Source organism: Acomys minous (assembly GCF_964271855.1).
Source record: "Acomys minous genome assembly, chromosome: 2".
Taxonomy (NCBI): Eukaryota; Metazoa; Chordata; class Mammalia; order Rodentia; family Muridae; genus Acomys; species Acomys minous.
The window spans coordinates 19,594,203-19,616,500 of NC_140484.1; the positions used below are offsets into that span (position 1 = coordinate 19,594,203).

Below are 22,298 nucleotides of genomic sequence, written 5' to 3' on the forward strand. Positions count from 1 at the left end.
GCTCTTTCCCTCTGGGTCTGCTTACTGGATTCGAGAAAGACAAGATAAATACCCACCAACACTTCAGTGTTATGGATGGGGCACTTCTGGAATGGCTAGGCTGAGTACTGCCATTCCTTCAGGACCGGCAGGGGAGGGAGCCAGCCTGATTTTCCCATGTGTGGACTTATGGGAAAGCTAACACCACGAGGAAGCCTTAGAGTAGGAGGCACAGGCTGACTGGGAGCCTGAGGTGCTGTAAAGTCCCGATCTGACACCTTTAGGGAGAAGGAGAGGCACATCTGGAGGCGCCTCACAAATGACCTCCCCGCCCCCCATGTGAGGAGAGAGAGGCTTCGCCACGCCCTTTATCTCACTGAATCCTTATGGCATCCGAACTGATGCCATTGCTTCCTGCTGTCAGACAACGAGGAAGCAGGCACAGAGAGGTTAACGTCCCCCAAATGCCACAGCTGACATTCTATAGAGCACAAATTTCATATCTTTTTAACCCAGGCCAAAAATTTGGCTGTAACATGAGACATTTTAGATCCGGTCACCTTTAGCAAACCTCTCTGGTTCCAAGGCTGGTTCCCCTATCTGCAGAGCCAGGAACTAGCTAACAAAACAGCCCAAGGCTAGTCATGCCTCTAATTCCAGCACTCGGGTGGAGGCGGTACGATCAAGATCAGCCTGGGTTACAAGCAGACCTTGTCCCAATTACAAAACAACGCCCCCCAAAAAACAAAGACACCCCAGCTGCTGACACCCCCTGCCCTCACATGTCTGCTCACTCACTTTCATAGCTAGCAGGTGTTCCTAGGAGCATTTCCATTGCAATAACTTGATTCTTACCCCCAGGACGTTGGCAGTACAGTGGGACCAAATCTGTCTTTTCCACTTTAGAACAGGGACTCATTCACAAAACCACCAGCAGGACCCTTTGGGAATCCAATGAGAATTCCCTGCTGACCGACAGCACCTGTTGGGGGTCTTCATTGGCACTATTCCCCCAACCCCAGGATGCTCCAAAATGTGGTTCTTGGGATGGATACTGTGGAGTACAAGGCTTTAGGCCAGTTACCTGCACACAAACCTGCCCCTTAACTGCTTGGATTGAGGAAAGGGTATAATGAGGGCTTCTCAGCCAAAGGGAGCCCCAGATAGCCACTAGGTGGGAAGGCCACAGGGGAGCTCCCAGTGTCAGTGAAGGGGAGCCAGGAGGAAGTGTTGGGGGTCTGACCTGGGGATTGTGGCTCTCTTCCACTCCCTCACTTCCCTGAGCGACACCCCCACCCCCACTAACACACTGTCACACACATACCCTTAGCACATACAATTCTCTCTCTCACTCACTCAGTCTTTAGTTTAGATATGCTGCCACCAGGTGGTAGCTGTGTGTCTCTGTTATCGTAGCCCGTCGGGTTTTTTTGTTTTTTGTTTTGGTCTGCTTGAGCGATGCCTAGACTCCTTCACAAAGCCCAAACTCCACCACAGCACCTGCTTATTTCTCGTTTCTTCATAAGTTTATCACCTACCTACCCCCTCATTCAACAAGTTCTTACCAACTCTTTCCTGAGGATAAATGACACAGTGCCATGTGATAAACATCCAGGAAATACGCTGCCATGAGCCCCGCCCCCCAGAGTCTGCACTCCAGGGACTCCATTACAAGCAGATCTGCTCCCACATGACAAGGATGCTTTGCTCACCGTGTACAAAGCCACAGACCGGACTTGCTCCTCCTTCTCTCCTTGGCATTTCTGCCCAGCTTTCCTCATTGCCAGTACCAGATATCAGCCCTGCACCCCTGCCATTTCACGTTGTCCTTTTCTTCTGCATGTCTGTTCGCCCGTCTTTCCTTCGTTCTCTCCTTCCCACTGCTCCTCCATCCGTAGGTGGAAAGTTGGGCTTTTTAAGTTGACGTCATCAGTCACACCACCCCATCCTACTCGGGTACACATGGGACCAGCTGGATCTCACGTCATCATCAGGTCTTACCGTGTGCTCCCCGTGCTGAGACTCCTTGTGTGGCCACAAAAGATAACTTCCTGGAGGGTGGAAGTGGGGTCTTACTTGTTGGCCTTTAGGGTTGGAAAGCATTTCTAGAACAATCTTTTAGTAGCTGGTGTCTTCTCTGCTTCATGTTACATTAGCATGTAATTAGCATGTAATCTGGATGGAGTGAGTGTCCCCTGCAGCTAAGTGATCTAGACCAACGTTCTGTCCCAAGAGGAGACACAGGTTTCTTTGAGAATTTGTGAACTGCCGTCAATTTGTTTCCCAATTAAATGCCAGCTGGCGTGTTTTGTCACCGTCAGCGCGAGCTTCTTGCATTCCAGAAATGGGCCCTGGGAGACTGACTCCACAGCACGTGTTGAGAGCCGGCAGCCCTCCTTCAGGAGGAGACTGTGGCCCAGCACTGCTTTCTTGTCTTCTTGTTTTTCTTCCGCTGAAATGAGAGAACTTTGCACTTTTTCCTTAGACCAGCGGGTTTCGACACATTTCGGTTTATTTTTAACTGGCAAGTGGTGAAGGCTAAGGGCTTGGAATCTGAATCACAGACCTTGAACACCCAGCAATGCGAGAATGCATTGTTTTACCACTTCCCAGAATCCCTTCGGCTGCAGCAAACAGAGTCCCTTGGCCCGCAGACTTTCCAGTGTTTCGGGTCACTTCGGTACTACTTGCCGTCCACCTGGCTTCTGGATACAAGGTGTTTTCAAGACCTGATGTCTTACTGATTGTGACTGCCGAACAGCTAGGCACCTTTTACTATTGCAAACGCAGTACCTATTCCCTGCCTAGGCTTACTGCTTAATATTGGTCTGGCAAATCATGTTTTAAAAATGATGTGTGCCAGTGTCGGCTGGCCACTACTGAGTGCCTGGGTGCTGTGCTGAGTAGGATTTGAGGACAGAGAGAATGCTGGGATTAGTGATGGCTGCCATGACTACAGACTAAGGCACGGAGGCCTATGTACGCATCTGTTGTTCATGGCCCAGTTCAAAGATTTATATGTTCAATTAAGTCTAAGGAGAAGCACCTTGTTTAGAATGTGAGGACAGAAAGTCTTTTACTGGAACTTTGGTTAAGGGGTACACACATCATCCAGGGGGACCACAAAGGCCAGTGTCCACGTCCCACAAGCTTTCCCCGTCTGTGAAACGCAACGGACTTCCTCCAGTGAGCCGCAATCCTACTTCCCTCCCCAGCCCCACGTGGGAAGAGATTCACAGCAGCCTGGGAAGCCGAGTGATGCTCCCGCTGTGTGGCTGTGATTCACTCACATGTGATGCGGGGAGTCGGGGCTTGCCAGTCAGCTGTCCTTGAGATAAGGAGGCTAGCCTGGCTTCTCTCTCTGAGTCTGGTATAACTACAGATGTCCTTAAGAGTAAAAGAGGGAGCCAGAGGACAGAAGAGATGGATGGCCAAGCTTTCTGTCTGGCATTGCTAGCTTTGAAGAGAGAGAGAGAGAGAGAGAGAGAGAGAGAGAGGGAGGGAGGGAGAGACAGAGAGAGACAGAGAGACAGAGAGACAGAGAGAGAGACAGAGAGAGAGACAGAGAGAGAGACAGAGAGAGAGACAGAGAGAGACAGAGAGAGAGATAGGGCCTTGGGCCAAGGCATGCAGAAAACCCCTGGATCCTGGGGAGAGCAAGGAAACATATCCTGTTTTGGTCTTCCATAAAGGAATGTGGCCCAGATAAAACCTTGAATTTGGCCAACAGGACTCACTTTGACTTCTGAACCACACAGCTGTAGGACAAAGCGTTTATGGTGTGTTAGTAGTAGTTGGTCTCAGTAGCCTCAGAACTAAGATGCCTCAGAGTGAGAATAAAAGCTAGGAATTTGGCATCTTGTACTCTTTCTATGCATTTGTAAACACTGTTTTAGTCACCGCACACAGCCATCCTATGGGGTAGGCCCTGTGGCTTGTAGCCTGTGGTTTGTAACCTACTTCAAGTGACCTATCCAAGGACATAGAACTAGTAAGAGTCAGAGGCAGGATTTGAACATAAGGCTTCAAGATACCAGAGGCCATTCCACAATGCCAAGCTGTCTTGGTGCCCAGTCGCTGGTCTTCCAAGCCTCTGTTGCTCGCTGGGTTTCAGCTGCCGCCTTTCTCCGATGTAGCTTTGTCCCCTAAATGAAGACTATCTGGCTGGCTCCTGCCCTTTCCTGCCTTCTCCTGGGTCTGCATACTTCCTTCATCCCTTCCCTAAACCCTTGCTTCAACTTGTTGTCTAGTCAATTCTCCGCATAGCCTCTGACTTCAGGCTCTGTCCCAACCGATGATGCTATGGTTACACAGGATGGATCCAGCATGGGCTCTAGAGCGCCACCTAGTGGTCACTACCCATCACACTCATAAAAGGAAAGCCGCAAGGCATTTGGGTGTTCTGGGACCTTAAATAAAGAAAATGCCAGGCAAACCAAGTCAGATTTCCACGCATGAGCTATTGTAAGGATTTGCATTTGTTGTATTTAGGCCTCACTCAACCCTTAACTATACACACAGTATTCTTATAGGTAAGTATAGTTAAGGCATGATGTTTGGGATCATGGTTGAGAATTCAAATATTGTGATAAATACGTTCTCAAACTCATCTTGGAGGTAGGAGGCCTGCATTAAGACAAACTTACTCTTTTAAAAGAAAGACAAAAATGGGAGTGGGAAATAGGCTGTGGTAGAGTGCTCACCTAGCATGCGTGAGGTTCTGGGTTCAATCCCAGCCTCTCAGTAAAAGAGGCAACAATAGACAGGTGGGCTTATATCTAGTTGAGGAGTTTCTATATAGCAAAGAAAAATATGATTGAAGAGAAATCCACAAGATGGGAGTGAATTGTCATCTGCTAAAGGATTAGTGTCGGGGCCTAGGGAGATGCTCAGGGGGGTGAAATCACATGTGGTCCTTCAGATGACCTGAGTTTGGTTCTCAATAGCCCAGGTGGCTCACAACCTGTGATTCCAGCTCTTGGCAAAATCCAGTGGCCTCTTCTGGCACCTGCATACACGTGAACTTCCCAAGACACACACACACACACACACACACATAAGTAAAATTAAATATTTGGAAAAAAAGCATTTAGGTGTGGTGTTGCACACCTCTAACCCCAGCATTTGGGAGGCAGAGGCGGGTGGATCTCTGTGAGTTCAGGGACAACCTGGTCTATATAGTGAGCTCCAGAACAGCCAGGGGCTACATGCAGAGAGCCTGTATCTAAAACATATGAAGGATTCAGATAACTCAGCAGGAAAAAAAAAAAACAAACAAACCCCAACAACCCCGAAACTGATCAGAAATTAGCAATGTAGACTTTTCTTTTTAAAAATATGCAAACTGCTAGCAAATATATGAAAATGCTCAACATGACTCACCAGGGAAATGTGCATAGAAACCACAGTGAGGTACCATTGCAGTCCAGTTAGAGTGGCTGGAGTTAATAAAAAAAAAAAAAAGACCAGCAAAAAATATTAGCAAGGATTCAAAGAAAGGGGAAGTCGTAGATGCTGTTGGGACAGCCATTATGGAAACTAGTGTGGAGATTTCTCAAAAGCTAGGCATGACCCAGCAGCCCCACTCCTGAGTAAAGCTCGCCAGGGGAAACAAAATCTGGCTGTGTGGGTGATATGTGCATTCGCATGTTTATTGCATCCCTGTTGACAGTCAGCATGGTCCAGAATTACCCAGGGACCCATCAGTGCACGAGTGGATAAAGAAAGCGTGGTATATGTACATAGAGGAGAGTCAGCTAGCTACCCATAAAATGGGATCCTGTCATTTGTGTCCTCATGGTCGGGATGAAGGACTTTATACTAGATGAAACAAACAAGCAATACAAGGGTAACGGGCACTGAAATACAGTTTATAGGGGCACAAATTTTGCTGTTCTGGTCAGTAAGGTGCCTACAGTTTATAAAATTTATTGTATCTTTTACAAAGAACTAAAAGAAGTTCCGAGATTCTCAAGACAAAGAAATAATAACTGTTTGGCGAGATGGAGTTGTTAATTAACCTGATACGCACTTTAATGGACACCGTGAATGGATGTCAAGTTATCATTGTGTGAACTGAGAGTGCTATAATTCCAGCACGTGGGAGACCAGAGGACAAGAAGTTCAAGTTATCCTCTGCTGTGTAGTAGGTTCGAGGCTAGCCACAGCTACATAAAACCTAAAATGGCAGCCACCATGAGTGCTTGCTGCTCTTCTGCTATTCCAGACGTCCTGGGTCCTGTTCTCAGCACCCATGTCAAGCAGCTCACAGCTATAGCTACCTGTAACTCCAGCTCCAGGAGACCTGATGCCCAATTCTGGTCGCTGTGGCACCCATGCACACATGTCACACACACAAACACACACTAATAACAATAAATTTTAAAAAATAAACATTAACAAATAAAAAATAGTCTGGAGAGATGGCTCATCTGTTAAAGGCTAAGGTTCACAACCAAGATCATAAAAATAAGTCTTAAAAAAAACCCAAATTATCACTGTGTACCCCATAAAGATATATAAACTATTGTGTGATATTTTTTCCTAAGTTCAATCTTTAATGCCATGAAAAAATAATTTTTGTGGTACCGGGAATCAAACCCACAGTTCTATGCATGCTAGGCAAGCTGTCTGCCAATCAGCTACATCCCAAACCAGGAGAAATTCTTAACGTGTAAATAGAGTCTTCTAATTTGAATTGCTCTTTGCTTAGGGCCTCAGCCTGGGTATAGGATTTAATAACAAGAATAATAGTCAGAAAGCTCTCATGTAGCCCTTCATACGTGCCAGGCACTGTGCCATGCTTTTGGCAGGCTTCTCAGGCAACGCTCACCACGAGCCTACAAGAGCTGTGCTGCTGCCACCACCATTTTACACAGACAGGGAAAGAGAAGCTGAGCGGCTTGAAATGAGTGGACCCAGGATAATGATGGCCAAAGTTAATAAAAACACTTTCCATTTCCTTTTCTGCATGAGAATTTGACCTTTGTTTGACTTCCTAGCTTTGTTACCCTGGTAACCCGATAAGAACCAAATGTCAACTGTGTTTCTAGGCAACATCACCTAGGATTAGAATGACCCCCTGATTGGTCACAGATCTGGATCTGGGAGGAGCTGTACACAACTGTAAATACTAGCAAAGGACCTGTGTTCTGAGTCGCTGTGGGGGCGATGGCAGTTTCTCTCCTGTGGCTCTTGTGGAGCCCCTGGAGCTGCAGCTCTTGAGATGAGAAGTGTGCTTTTGTGGGTACCGGTCCTTTCCCCTGCCTGCTCTCCGTCTCCTAGTACTGTGGTTGCCGAGCTGAGACACGCTTCCTTGCCACTGTGATGCTGACCTGTGCCAAGCAAAGCCGTCTTGTGGGTGTGAATGTTTGACCAGAGCAGGGGTTCTCAACCCTCCTTTAATACAGTTCCACATGTTGTGGTGACCCCCAACCGTAAAGTTATTTTGTTGCTACTTCATAACTGTAATTTTGCTACTGTTACAAATAGTAATGTAAATATCCAGCAGACAGGATATCTACTATGTGACATCCCCAAAGGAGTGAAGACCCAAAGGTTGAGAACCACTGGCTAGACCATAAAAGACTAGTTGGTGCCTGGCTTCTGGTATGATGTCATATGAGAGAGAGGTGAGGGGAAGAGAGAGAGCGAGGAGAGAGAGAGAGAGAGAGAGAGAGAGAGAGAGAGAGGAGAGAGAGGAGAGAGAGAGGAGAGAGAGACGGAGAGGAGAGAGAGGAGAGAGAGAGAGAGAGAGAGAGAGAGAGAGAAAAGAAGAAGAAGAAGAAGAAGAAGAAGAAGAGAAGAGAAAGGAGACAAGAGAGAGGAGAGAGAAGAGAGAGAAAGAAGGGGAGAGGGAGAAAGGGGGGAGGGAGAGGAGGAGAGGGAGGGGGAGGAAGAGGCAGTGGGAGAAACAAGACAGGCACAATTGTGATCTTATACCTGAGCTTCCAGCTGTCCTGCTCCACTCTGTCAGGGAGGCCCAAGGAGGCTGACATTTGGCAAAGCCTAGTTTTCTGCTTCCAAAGTCAGACTCAAGGATCAGGAAAGCGTGTAGAAAGTAAAGCAGATTGGATTTTCTCGGGTTGCTCATTAGTCCCACCTCCATCATTCTGCCCACATGAGAGGCTGTGCTGCAGGTCACCAGATGGAACACACTTATCTTGATGGTGTAGCGGGACAGAGAGGGGCTCAGCAGAAAGAGGGTCCTCCCGATGCGTCATGCTTGCTTGCTTTTGCCGCTGAAGTCACCCCTCTGCTTGGGTGTTCCTCTCCTCAGAAAGAATTTTATTTTGGAGCTGGTGTTAAAGTTTAGTGGTGAGCACCCAGCTCAGTGGTGAGCACCCAGCTTAGTGGTGAGCACCCAGCTTAGTGGTGAGCACCCAGCTTAGTGGTGAGCACTCAGCTCAGTGGTGAGCACTCAGCTATGATGTCCAAGGCTCTGGGCTTGCTGCCTGGCACTGGGCGAGGCAGGGGGTGGGGGTGGAGGGAATGACCTTGCACTGATTTTATATTTAGAGAAAAATTGCAGAATACCAAAGTTCACGCATTTCTTTCCTCACATCGCCTAACACTAGCATCTTTGTCACCCAAAGTCCAAAGATTCCAGAGAGGCAATGACACTTGTGTCTTTCTGTCTGAACTAAGAGGCCTGTTCCGGTTTCACCAGTTCCCACCACTGACGATTCCTCTCCTGCCTCATGGTCCCCATCGGTTGTTGTGACCCACAGTTTGCTCCTCCGTCCCTTCCTGTTTGGGACAATTCTCAGGCTCTCTCAGTCCCAGACCCCTTGATTACTTTGTAAATGCTCAATTTGCTTTCTATGGTTGGACTGTGGCTATGAAGTTATTATTATTTGGGAGATGATTTGCTAACATAAGTGGTGCCATAAAGTTCATTTATTTTTTAAGTAGGCAGAATAAATCCTTAAAATATAACAAAGGCACCAGTGAAATGACTTCTCCATTGCTTGTCCCCATAGCCCCAGGTCCTAGGAAAAGTCTTCATTACTTGTATCTCCTTTCAGCAAATTCTGTGTGTGCACGTGTAAAAAAAAACACACACACACAAATATTAAAATAAAATTTACTTTTCCTCTTAAAGGTAGCATATTAATTATCGAAAATGTAGTTTGGAATATTAAGATTCTTTTTCATTTGTTTTTATAAGCTAGGATCTCTCTCTATAGCTCTGGCTGTCCTGGAGCTCATTACATAGACCAGGCTGACCTTGAACTCACAGAGCTCTGCCACCCTCTGCAGGGAGTAAAGTCTCTGATTCTCTTGGTATATTAGAATTGTCAATAATATATATTGAGGATTTAAGGACTAGATCTTGTGATCCTGCGTGTAGTCTTCTTCAGCTGCCTGGAGCTCAGACACCCTCACTCCTTCCGCAAAGGTGACCGTTATCAGGAATGTAACAGCACTCTTAGCATTTTTATACCAGCTTCACATTTATTAATTCATACGCAGCGTGCAGCACTGTGCTATAGGCCTTCAAAGTCTAGGTAGCTTTTATTACACTGTAGTCACCTATACCTAACTTCATCACTTACTATGCATTTGAACTATAAGTTTGCTTGTAGACACGGCTCTGAGGCAGTCTTTTATTTTAAACTTCTACATAATCTTTTGTTGTTTGAGCAATTCATAATTTGTTTGTTCTCTATTGTTTCTGTATCCTTTTTTGCTGTAATAAGCAATACTACAGTGTGTGTATTTTGAAATTAAACCTATTATTTACTTCAAATGAGCAGATCTGTGCCTATGGAGGCCTGTGAGCCAGGCTTGGGTGTTGTGGTTATTGCTCAACACTTACTAGATTGGATGAAAGGATGGATGGATGCATGGATGGATGGGTGGATGGATGGGTGGGTGGGTGAATAGATGGGTGGGTGGATGGATAGATAGATGGATGGGTGGATGGGTGGATAGATGGGTGGGTGGATGGATAGATGGATGGATGGGTGGATGGATGGGTGGATGGATGGGTGGGTGGGTGGGTGGGTGGATAGATGGGTGGGTGGATGGATAGATGGATGGATGGATGGGTGGATGGATGGGTGGGTGGGTGGATGGATGGGTGGATGGATGGATGCATGGATGGAAGGGTGGATGAATGGGTGGGTAGATGGATGGGTGGTAGGAAAGAAAGGAGGGGGAGAGGGAAGGAAGGAGAAGCAGGAAGGGAGGAAGGGTAAATGAATGAATCTCTTAACACTACCAAACCTTCCAAATCTATCTGTGACCCGCCTTGCCTACATGAAGAACAAACAGCACATTGACTCTATCCCATGTCCCTTCCAGATGTTGAGATGCTTCAGGCCAGTGCAGGCCACCCTGTCTCTGGGGAAAGTTTCTCTCGGCCCACTAAGGACTCAATGATCCGCAAGTTTCTAGAAGGTAAGTTGTACCACAAGTAGGACAGCAGAAACTCTGGTCCTCAAGAGACAGGGTGAAATTAAACCTATTATTTACTTCAAATGAGCAGATCTGTGCCTATGGAGGCCTGTGAGCCAGGCTTGGGTGTTGTGGTTATTGCTCAACATTTACTAGATTGGATGAAAGGATGGATGGATGGATGCATGGATGGATGGTTGGGTGGATGGATGGATGGTAGGAAGGAAAGGAGGGGCCATGTGCCGACCAGTGGCTCTCTGCCTCCCTCTGCATCTGCCCTGATCTTCCCCTCGGCCAGTTAGAGACAGGCCAGAGGTTCCCACAGCTGGAGCCGTTCACTACACTAAGCCATTTGCTCCAAGCAGACATAAATTAAATGTCATGCCTGGTTTTATTCAACAAAAATTAAGTAGGCACCTACTGTGTGCAGAAGGTATGGTTCTAGACATTGGGGCTTAGAACCAAAGAAAAAGGGGATGTGATCCCACAGGAGCCTTGGCTTTCTGGTCAAGGACGGGGATATGCACCCTCGTTGCCAAGGAGAGAGGCAGCACTGCAGTGGTTCAGAGTGTGTGCCACCCCATCCCCCACCCCAGTCTGTGCTGCCTTCCCTCAGCAGTTACCCAGAAGGCCTCAGGCACAGTGTTCCTCAGCCTCCTCAGCTGGGTTCTGCCCTGATGCACTAAGGAGGCAGGTTGCCGTGGGAATCAAGCAAGCTGAACTGAGAATCAGCTTCATCCAGGAGCAGGCACACAAGAAGCGCTTGATAAGGGTTTCTAATCATTGCTGCTATTGTTATTATTGGCGCTTTCAAAGGTAGAAGCCGTTGTTAACACCGTGTGAGTAATTGCTTCACTCTACCCAGTTGTTTATGATGACGGAGGGTCTGTCAGTCAGGTAGCTGTAGGAGCGGAGTGCCGAGGGCATGAGACTTGGAGTCAAATGGTGTGGGCAGCTGAAGGGAAAGAATGCTCTAGAGCTGTCCGTGTAGCCAAATCACAGCCTGACCTGCCAATAAAGTTTTATCAGAATTCACTATGCCCACTCATTTGCTCTTGTTTACGGCTGCTTGCACGTTCCTAGTGCAGTTTGAGTGGTTGCTAGACTGTGGCCCTGCAGAGCCCGGCACGTTCACCATCTGGATCCTTAAAACATGTAAAGCTCTCTTTAGCTGAGGGGAGCCATCTGGGCAGCCCAGGACCAGCTATTCGGCAAGTTCCTTAGCTAGCACTGGCACCAAGAGGGACAAGCATGAGCGCGAGGATGGGCTTTGCTGGCCAACTCTTGTTGTCTGCCTCAGGCTCGCCCTGCTGTCTTCAGTGATGGTCCAGGCCTGGCTTAAGGGCTTCATGCATGCCACCCATTTCATGCTTCTTGCAACCTGTTGAGTTCGGCGCTGGTGTTTTTGTTCAGCAGCAGAGGTATCAGAGGCAGAGGTACAGGGAGGGTACCAAGATCCTAGGTCCTAGAGGCTGTAAGCAGACTACAGGAGCCCAGATTCAAGCCTGGCTCAGAGTGTCTCCTTTGACCACTGTTGCACTGTCACCTTATGAAAGGGACAGTTTGTGGCACAGGAACCAGATGACAGCCTCCTGCCATCCTGACCTCGTCTGATGCTAAGTTGAAATGGTCATTCTCCAGCAGTCCTTCTTTAAGCCCCAAGTCCGGGCGAATCCCTGATGTGGAGGGATGGGTAAGACTCGGACCTGCCTGTAAAGGGGGTGGACACACACGCGGAGTGACTTCTCCTTTAGTTAAAGACAAAAAACAAAAACAAAAACAAAAACAAAAAACCCAGCAAAAACGTTCAGTGCAAATAAAAATGTGCTGCGTGTTCTGGGAATGCAGGGATGTGGTGTGTTATTAAGGGGTGCAAGAGCATCTACATGGCCAACTGGTCCTTGCCAGAGTAGGATAAAACCCTAATGTTAGGCTGCTCACTGTAACTTCCTCAAGGCTCCGGGATGATGGAACGAGAGGATTGTCCCTTGATGCCTGCCATGCTCAGGTCTTCGGTGCACGCTGGGGGTGGGGGTGGGGTGCTGAGCTTGCCAACCTTTGCCCGTTTGGCAGTGGTTCTCAGATTTCAGTGTGCCTCATACCCACCTGGAGTGCTTTCCAAGGCACAGGCTCACCAGTGTGAGATGCCAAAGGTCTGGGGAAGACCAGACCCAGGAGTTTCCTTTCAAGCCCTAGGTGACTCTGCAACTGCTGGGCCAGCAGGCCGCTGTTAATAAACACTTCCTGCTGGTTTTTTTTTTTTATCTTTAACAATGAAACACTCCCTTCATCCCTTGCTATGCCCACCTGTTGCTGTGCCATAATTGTTTACTACTATAAAAGTAATACATAAAAATTATAAGAATCCAAGTGCTGCAAAAAGCATGCACATACACACATGCACACACACACACACACACACACACACACACACACACACACACATACATACACCTATGCATGAATGAGACAAGGCCATGTAGACATGTCTGCGCTGGTATTCACTATGTAATCCAGGCTAGCCTTAAGTTTATAGCAGCTTTCATGCCTCAGCCTCCCACCTGCAAAAATGAGAGCCCACGTGTGGCCCAAAAAATTAAAACAATGAGAAAATTCTCTTCCCCCCGCCACCCCGTGTGTGTGTGTGTGTGTGTGTGTGTGTGTGTCTGTCTGTCTGTCTGTCTGTCTGTCTGTCTGTCTTTCTCTTTCTCTCTCCCTATAGTCTCCAGAGTTTTTCACAAGCCTCAGTGCAGGCAATACCCTTTGTTGTATGTAACGTTTTTTCACACATCTGAGAGCATGTATACTCTAAAGCACCAGAACAGAATCTCTAGGTTTCAGGAAGTATGTCTTGTGATTTTGATAGTGTCGTGTTGCTCAATGGTCTGGGCTCACATTGTTTCTACCAGAAGTTATGAATGGGCCTAGAATGCTTTTCATATCTCACAGAGGCTTCATCTACGTCACAGAGAAAGCTGCAACCATCCTCAGTCCCTCTATCCTTATTTCTACCTCACGGGATTCCAGAAGCATCCCTTGGCATTCTGCAGCTCGGAAGAATTTTTCGGGGCAAAGGGGAGGGGGTACTACAGATCTGGTGCCTGTGAGTGAGAGAAGGGAGGTGTGATTATGAGGCTAAGACAAGTGGCCTGGGCACAGTTGCGATGGCCCTCAGCCAGTCAGCAGTAATGTTATAAGTGTTCTAGGCAGCATTAACTTTTTTGCTCCCAGTGAAATGTGAAGCCTGGCACAGAGCGGTGGTATCTGGCAGATATCAACTATTTGTTTAAATCATTAGTTACTGGCTTTAAATGGCATAATCGGATCATGGTGGAAGAGGATGAGAAACAGGTCAGAATTCATTCTGACAGGGGAGGGAGGTCCAGCAGCAAGGAGCCTGATAGCTTGGATTGGACTGGACATATTTTCCTGATAATTATTCCTATTTGGGCACCAGGAGCCCAGCTTTCCAAAAAAGCCTTCCTTCAGATGCTCTGCCGGGAGACAGATGTGGCTGAGGAAGCCGATCCTGTTTATCCCTCTTCTCTACAAGCCTGCTCCTCTCTCGGCCTCTGAAGCCATGGAGTCTTCTCCCTCTGCAGAAGGAGAGACTATCTCTTGCTCTGATGATGTAGCAGCTCCTAGCTTTCTCTGAGGTTCCCCAAAGTCTGCCCAGCCCAGGCCAGGAAACTACTGGGAGGGGAAGCAGGCTGAACCATAGGAAGGCTCAAATCTGTCACGTGGATGTCTGCTCGGTCCATATTTTATCCAGAGTTTATCCATCCCTCCATTCAAGGATGTGACTGAGCATGTAGAGGCCCTGTGTTTGCCTCTAGGACAACGTGGAGTGCCAGGGTCAGGGCCTTTCCTCTGCAGCTGACAGACCGGGGAGGGAGAGAGGTAGGGAGCCCAACCCACTAATGCAATCATATGTCCCCATCATAACAGGGCCCTGGAGCAAAGGAATGGACCACGGCAAGCATAAATAGCAGTTCAGTTAAGACTGGATGGTCAACAGGGCTTTCCTGGGTAGGTCCCAGTGTCACAGCCTGAGGCTTAGAGACACTGTCTTAGCCTGGCACGAGATGGTATGAGGAAGGTTTTAAGCCTCTGCTTAGAAGGCTCCTTTGGCTGCCCTCCCAAAGGGGGGAAGAAGAACTGAGGCAAAGCCAGCGTGTTTAGAGACAGTGAAACACAAGTGTTCACTCTGGGAGCCACTCTTGTCCTGTCGGGTAGTTGGCTGCTTTCCCAGGATGCTTCACTTTGTTATGGTTGGACAGTTCTTTCCAGAGTTCCCTCTTCCCCTTGTGTAAAATGTTAAGATAAGCAGGTACATTGAAACTTGGAAACTTACCTTGAGGGCAGAGCCCAGGAACTCCTGTTTTCTAATGAGTTGGGAATCAACCTGGCCAACCCACTGGATACAGGAAGCCAAATGCAACCCCTCTGCCGCTCAGAAAAGATGTAATGAAAACACAAATTTCCAATAAGTCACTGAGTTGTGACCTCCACAGGAAGGAGACTCAGTCAGTCCCTTTTCCTATATCTCAAATGAACATCTGAAGAGGAGTTGTTCATTGAATGGCATCTATCAAAGAAGCAGATCACTGCAGAGAACATGGGGGTGGGTTGTGGGGTGCTGGTGGGTGGGAAGGGGGGGCAAGTTTCTGTTCTCAGTGGTTTTGCTTAGTGGGGGGAGGAGTGTGGGGGTACAGATAGCAGAGAGGAGGTAGCTCTAGAGTTAGCTTTTTCTGGGTACCAGCCTGGCTCTCCAAGTCTTTGGACAAGTTATATAAATCCTCAAAGCTGCCAGGCGTGATGGTGCACGCCTTTAATCCCAGCACTTGGGAGGCAGAGGCAGGTGGTGAGTCCAGGACAGCTAAGACTAACACAGAGAGACTCTGTCTCAAAAAAAAAAAATCCTCAAAGCTTCAGCTTTTTCATAGATGAACTGAAGGTTACCTGTAGTAGCAACTCAATAGCTTCATTGGAAACAAGGTGCAATAATCATGCTGGAAAATGGACCGAGAACTTTGCTCAGCAAGGAGGAGCCATACTCTATAGTTGGTGTGTCAAGGACCAGGAGATGCCAAAGCAGTTGATGGTGAGGGTTCAGGACATCACTGCTGCCTAGACACCAGGAAGTGGTTCTGGGAGCCTTCAGGCTTTGTAGTGAGAGGGTTATCTCTCTCTCTCTCTCTCTCTCTCTCTCTCTCTCTCTTTCTCTCTCTCCCCCCCCCCCCCTCCCCTCAACTGAGCCTGTGGCTGCTGTCCTGGGCTGAGTTGGCGACAGATGAAGGAGGCCTTGGTGTTCTCGTGGTTGCTTTAATGGATTCTGGGCAAATGGTGCTAGAGATGTCTCAAGGGAAGCCATTGGCCACAGGTTGTTACTTTGGGAACAGAGAACATTCACTTGGTCTTTGTGACCTGCCGGCGTGCAACACCTGGACCACTGTACTCAGTCATCATTCTCTGTGTTTTAGGTAACAGCGTGAAGTCAGCCAGTTTGGAGAAAGAACAGCACCATCCCCAAGGAGAAGATCTTTATCACACTGTGGATGAAGATGAGACCTTTCCTGTGGACCTGGCCAACAGGCCCCCTGTCCCTGTGCCCAGGCCAGAGGCCGGTGTTCCTGGTCCTCACTTGGTGCCTGACAATGAGCCATACATTTCTAAAGGCAAGTGTGGCCAGGGGTGGTGCCCTCATCAGGCACTGCCTGGTTCCCTGGCTTTCTGATTGATCTCCAGCCAGGGTCACAGGTCACAGGTCATAGGTCAGGACAGGCTCTGGTGCTAGACCAGGAACAATGGCCAGACTCAGTGCTGTCTTCTTGGAAGGATTTATGCACAATTGTAAGGACAGACGTAAATGAGAACCTAGTATATTTTTATTTTATTTGTTTTGTTGGATTTTTGGAGACAGGGTTTCTCTGTGTAGCCCTGACTGTCCTGGACTTGCTGTCTTGAACTCACAGAGATCCACTTACCTGTGGCAGCTGAGTGCTGGGATTATAGGCCATGTGTGGGGAGGACCAGGAGATGTCAAAGCACTTGGTGATGAGGATGATCACCGCGCTCGGCTCCTAGTACATTTTTATTTCATAACTTGTCCTGCCATCACTGTTAATCATTTTAATGGCTAGTGCTTGTATAAATCTACCAGGAACATTCTTTGCAGTTAATCTTTACAGTGACCTCTCAGGTACGAGCCATGATCCCCAGTTTTTGGATGGGAAACAGAGGCTCAAAAGGTCAGTCACCACGCAGCAGTGCCAGGGCTTGGCCCCAGGGACCCTGACTCCATGGTGGATATTTTAGCCACTGTCCCAGGCTGTCTGCTTACCCATGTTAATAAAAGTTGGTAAGAATTTAGTTAAACTTTTTCATTATTGTTCCTGGACACCAGCTAGGTATTGAAGGTGTTGTTATTGCACTTCAGGACTTGATTATATAAATATGGTTGTAAGTTCAGTATGAGCAAAATTTCCAGCTCTGTGCTCGCTCCTGGCATGTCATCCTTTCTTTTTTTTTCTTTTTTTACCTTGAGGCAGGGTTTCTCCATGGAGCCCTGCCTGTCCTAGAACTCGTTCTGTAGACCAGGCTGGTCTTGAACTCACAGAAATCTGCCTGTCTCTGCCTCCCGAGTGCTGGGATTAAAGGTGTGTGCCACCTCCACCTGTTGTCACCCATCTTTCCAAGCATGTATTGTAGAAAGTGTGATGACAAGGAGGTGTCTTAAATAGGGCAGGTAGTACCCAGCCAGAGCCTTAGGTAACTGGGTTGGGGCTGCCAGATAAAATACAAGATGGCCAGTGAAGTCTAGATTTCACATAAGCAGCAAATAAAATTTTAATGTCACTATGTCCCCAGTACTGGCCTTCTATGGTTTTGATTTGGTTTTACTGGTTTTGATTTGGTTTTACTCAGTCCAACAACCCTCAGTTGGGCTGCACCACACCTGTGGGAAGTTCTGTGTCCCCAAGCTTTGTCATCTGCTTTGGCCAGTCCACCGAATATTGCCCACTGGCTAGCTCTCACCATACCCCCAAAGCACACTGCAGTGTCTTACCCAAGGACTTTCTCTGGCACAAGGCACTTCATGGCCCTCTTTCTGGGCAGACTGAAAGCCTGGGAAATTATCATAGATGGCCACTGTTCACGCCATGAGTGATGGGGATCCCAACTTGCTTGTTTCTCTTGCGGGAGAACCCTGAAGTGCACATTGTGCATGCACCCCATGGTGGTAACTTGCTTGATAACCCACCATTTACTGTTTTGCCCACTTCCTGTCTCACCTCCATCACTTCCTGCAGTAGTTAACCTTTCCACTGTGGTGACAATGCAGCTTAGATAAGAAGAGGTTTGCTAGCCGGGTGTGATGGTGCATGCCTTTAATCCCAGCACTTGGGAGGCAGAGGCAGGCAGATGGATGTGAGTTCGAGGCCATCCTGGTCTACAAAGCAAGTTCAGGATAGCCAAGGCTTCACAGAGAAACCCTGTCTCAAAAAACAAAAACAAAACAAAACAAAACAAAACAAAAAAAAAAAAGAGAGAGAGAGAGAGAGGTTTGCTGTGGCCCACAGTTCAAGGATGCAGACCATCAGGGTGAGGGAGGCTTAGCAGCATGAACAGCACAAGCTGCAGTGGTAGGAGCATGAGGTGGCTGGTCCTACTTTGTCTGCTGCCAGGAAACAAGAGATACAATGCATCAGCCCAGCTCCGTTTCTCCGTTTGACTCAGTCTGGGGTACCAGCTCATGGGATGGTGCCACCCACATTCATCGTCGGTGGCTCTTCCCTCACTGTTAAACCTTTCTAGAAATGCCCTCATGGACACACCTAGAGGTGTGTTTCCATGGTGATTCTAAATCCAGCTGGGATGACAGGGAAGTGTAACCGTCACACTTGCCAGGCAGAGTGCTAGCAATCAAATCCTTGTATTAGGGCCAGCTTCTGAGCCCACAAATATACACTGGTCATTCCTAAAGGGGGAGAAAAGGTGACAACTCATCGCAGAGAGGCAACGGAGATGGGCAACATGACAACAGGGGCAGTGGCTTGGAATAGATTCATCACTCACTTCTTTCTGCCCAGCCCAGGACATGGGATAATTCACCTTACCCATTTTGGCTTCAGTTTCCTTATCTATAAATGCTTATCATGACAACACGTGTCTACATGAATACACGTCATGATAAGTGACAGTTCTCTGCTACAACTTTGTTATGAGGGTCAGATGAAACAGTACACGAGGAAATGCTTTTAAACTGTGAGGCACTGAATAGACATCACCTGAGCAAGCTTGCATGGCATTGCTGCTCCAGTTGGCATCTATCCCAAAGCTTAGAAATGAATAATGGTATTAGAGGCTAATGTTGCACGCTTGCATGTACCAGACTGTGTTTTAAGCACTTCCTATGCACTAGCCCTTAACTCCCGTGACAACTTGGTGGTACTGTTTATGGTCTTCATTCTGCATATAAGAAACAGAAACATGGAGAAAAATCAAGCTTCTTGTCCACATATGGCACATGTGTGGCAGAGCAGGGATTTGAACTGAGGGAGTCCTCTGCAGGGAGCTATGAGATAACCTTAGCATCCTACCACCAAGGGAACTTTTCCCTTTCCTATGTCCTCTGTTCCTCGTGTGTGGCTGCTCCTCATGAGTGGCTTCATCTTGGTCCCTCTGGAGGGAAACATTTACCTATTCTACCAGATGGAGTTCTGCTTTACAGTGCGATTGACCCACTAGGTGGTAGGTGCCGCCTTTCCTCTAATGGCAGGGTCTTCACAGATCTGCTGTTGTGTTCATCTATGTGAGTGCTGGGGGTCTCATGCTCACTTAAGCACTTGACCAATTCCTCCAGCCCCTGTAACTGGCCCCCTCTCTGAGACAGTGTCTCACTATGTAGCCCTGGCTGTCCTGGAACTCACTATGTAGACCAGGCTGGCCTCAAACTGAGATCCCACTGCCTCCCAAGTGCTGGGATTAAAGGTGTGTGCCACTGCCACCCAGCTGACTCTTTTCTTTTCTTTAATAATCTTAGACATGCTGTGGGTTTCCTCTGGCTGCCTTGTCTTTAAGCTGGAGATCCTGCCCCGTGTGTGTGTGTGTGTGTGTGTGTGTGTGTGTGTGTGTGTGTGTGTGTATACACATGTGTGTGTGTGTGTGCATACACATGTCTTTTATACTTTCTGTTCTCTCATGTTGTTTTCTTCCAGAAATTTGTGTACAATGGTCATGACTTTTTTTTTGCATGAAATTAATTCTTTGTAAATTTCTAAAATTTTTGTAAATGTGACGGGGCCCATGAGAAAGAAATCTTGCCCTCACTTAGAATATTCTTTCTTTCACAGTTTTTGCAGAAAAAAGTCAAGAGCGGCTTGGGAATTTTTATGTTTCTTCAGAGAGCATCAGAAAAGGTAAGCCACAACTCGTCCTCAACTTCCTGTATACAAATTCAACTTTCAGGAGGATTTCTGTAACAGGGATGGCCAAGCATGCCAGTAGCATGTGGCGTTCACATAGAGAGATGTAAGGGGGCAGTTCAAGACGATGTCTGAGAACCCCTCACTAAGGGCAGGGTACCCTAGATTATTGTACAAACTGACACCACAGAGGGCACTATTGGACAATGACACAGCAGTGGGCACAGAACCAAGTCTTCACCTGTGCATGGCACAGCCCTCTTGAACTACCTGCCCACCTTATCGTTACTGCGTCCACTATGCTTTGTGTCAACTTGATTCAAGTTACTTTCTTGCCTTTGGATAACAACCGGGATACCCGGTTTTCCCCGAAGACCTCTTAAGGAGTGTTTGAATGGAACTAAGTACTTCCGGCACCCCTTGATTAGTTTCCTGATGCTAAGCATGGGCATTCGGTAGTACCCCACTCAAGACAGCTTAGGAAAGCAGCCCCAGGAGTGTCTAAGCATGCCAGGGGATTCCTGAAAGGCTGGTCACGTGGGAAATCTGGAACCCGCCACACAAACTAACATGTATGGTATCAGGGTGCTCTCCACAAGTCCCAGTGTCCCTGTCATCTGTCATTCCACAAAGAACTGGAGCTGCAGCCTGGCGATGGCCTGGCCCCCAGTGGAAAAGCTGCCCTTTAATCGGAATGAGACAGAGACTGGCACAGAGCAACCCAAGGACAGCCTGCCGGAACTGAGCATCTACTGATGCCACTGCCACTGGACCTGGGTGGCAATTCCATTGATGTTTTGTGTCCGTCAGCTCACGACCATTATTAGAGACAGGGCTGGGAGAAGCTCCCTGGCTGAGCTCTTCCTGTATACTGTTCCGGCCTATGAGTGGGTTTACGTCTGAAGCATTGTTTTTCAAATAGCATTTTTGTCCTCCCCCCCCCCCCCCCCCCCGCTTCCCAGAGGACTTTAACAATTTGGGGGGGATATTTTTGGTTGTTGATACCAAGGAAAGTCACCCAGTAGGTGGTGGCCAGGGATGCTGTTCATTACTCCTTAATGCACAGAACAGGGCCCCCACAATGAAAAGCTGTCCAGCCCAAAATATCAATAGTCTCCAGGTGGAGAAACACTGGGTTAGATGCCTTCACAGTCAAAGTTCAAAGTTCACTGTGTTCAGCAGACTCCGCCCCTCCTTCCGTGTTGTGGCTTTGTCTGCTTAACTGAAACCGGCTTTGAAATTATCAACGACTTCCCCGTCCTCACTCCGTGCCCCCCTCCCACCTTTGTTCTATATGTCATGGTTTCTTCCGGATATGACAGACTGTTCCCCAGAGACTGTGCCCACCATCTTTACTGCCACCTCTTAGGTCTGCTCTCCCTAGCTGGGATTTACCGAGCTGACTTCTGCCACTTTCTACAGAGCCACCTGTGAGGCCATGGAGGGACAGGCCCCCGTCGAGCATCTATGACCCTTTTGCTGGCATGAAGACGCCAGGCCAGCGGCAGCTCATCACCCTGCAGGAGCAGGTGAAGCTGGGCATCGTCAACGTGGACGAGGCTGTGCTGCACTTCAAAGAGTGGCAGCTCAACCAGAAGAAACGGTCTGAGTCCTTCCGCTTCCAGCAGGTACCCAGCTCTGCCACTCCTCACCCCGCCCGCCGCCCCCCCCCCCCCCAGCGATGGAGGAGGCAGCCGAAGCTGTGATGTAGGTCACCAGGACTGCGTGGCTGGACCTGTGAACGTTGATTATCCTTGTCAGTGGCTGTGCCTAGGAGTCTCCTTGTCTGGAACCCCTGTCTAAAAGCTTAAAGAGGCTGGGGGGGTCAGGAACAGATTTCCCTACATCCCCCAATTCTGCCTCTGCACTTAGCCTTCCACCTCCGATTGCCAGCTCTGTTCTTCAGGGTCCCTTTCCTTTCCCTCATAGTTGATCGTCACTCTTTAGGATATGAAGAAAACTTGGACAGATCCCAAGAAAAAGGATGAAATGAACACTACAAGCTGCAGAGTCTAAAATGCTTGAGTTAATCTCTCTCTCTCTCTCTCTCTCTCTCTCTCTCTCTCTCTGTCTCTCTGTCTCTCTGTCTCTCTCTTACACACACACACACACACACACACACACACACACACACACACACACACACCCTGCATATCTTTCTAGGCACCGTGTAAAAATAAAAGCAAAGCTCTGTAAACCGCCAACCACACCATCCCAGGGCTGCCAACCCGCAGCTCACTACCTAGACCAGGCTGCTCTCAAACTTATAGCAATCCACCTGCCTCTGCCTCTAGTGCTGGGATTTCAAGCATGCACTACTAAGCCCATCTCGTTTGAGGATTTTTTTATGAGAAAATAAACCCACTTCATGTATTTTAAATTTATTTTTCTATATTCATATTAAAAGTGAGGACATCAGGCCCATGGGATTAAGGAACATCTTTAAGGCCACTTCTCTAGGCAATGATAAAGTCTCCCCAGTGGTGTGTG

The 22,298-nt window shown here is 48.0% G+C and overlaps 1 protein-coding gene across 1 annotated transcript in view; it reads left to right on the forward strand.

Moving 5' to 3' along the window:
* The window catches only part of PIK3AP1 (phosphoinositide-3-kinase adaptor protein 1), a 112,648-nt gene that overhangs the window by 67,735 nt on the left and 22,615 nt on the right, over positions 1–22,298 (forward strand). Inside the window, exons 9-12 of the mRNA XM_084771708.1 lie at positions 10,288–10,383; positions 15,864–16,058; positions 19,737–19,802; positions 21,231–21,436. Of these exons, the coding sequence (XP_084627834.1) occupies positions 10,288–10,383; positions 15,864–16,058; positions 19,737–19,802; positions 21,231–21,436 (563 nt within the window). The remainder of the gene's footprint in view (positions 1–10,287; positions 10,384–15,863; positions 16,059–19,736; positions 19,803–21,230; positions 21,437–22,298) is intronic.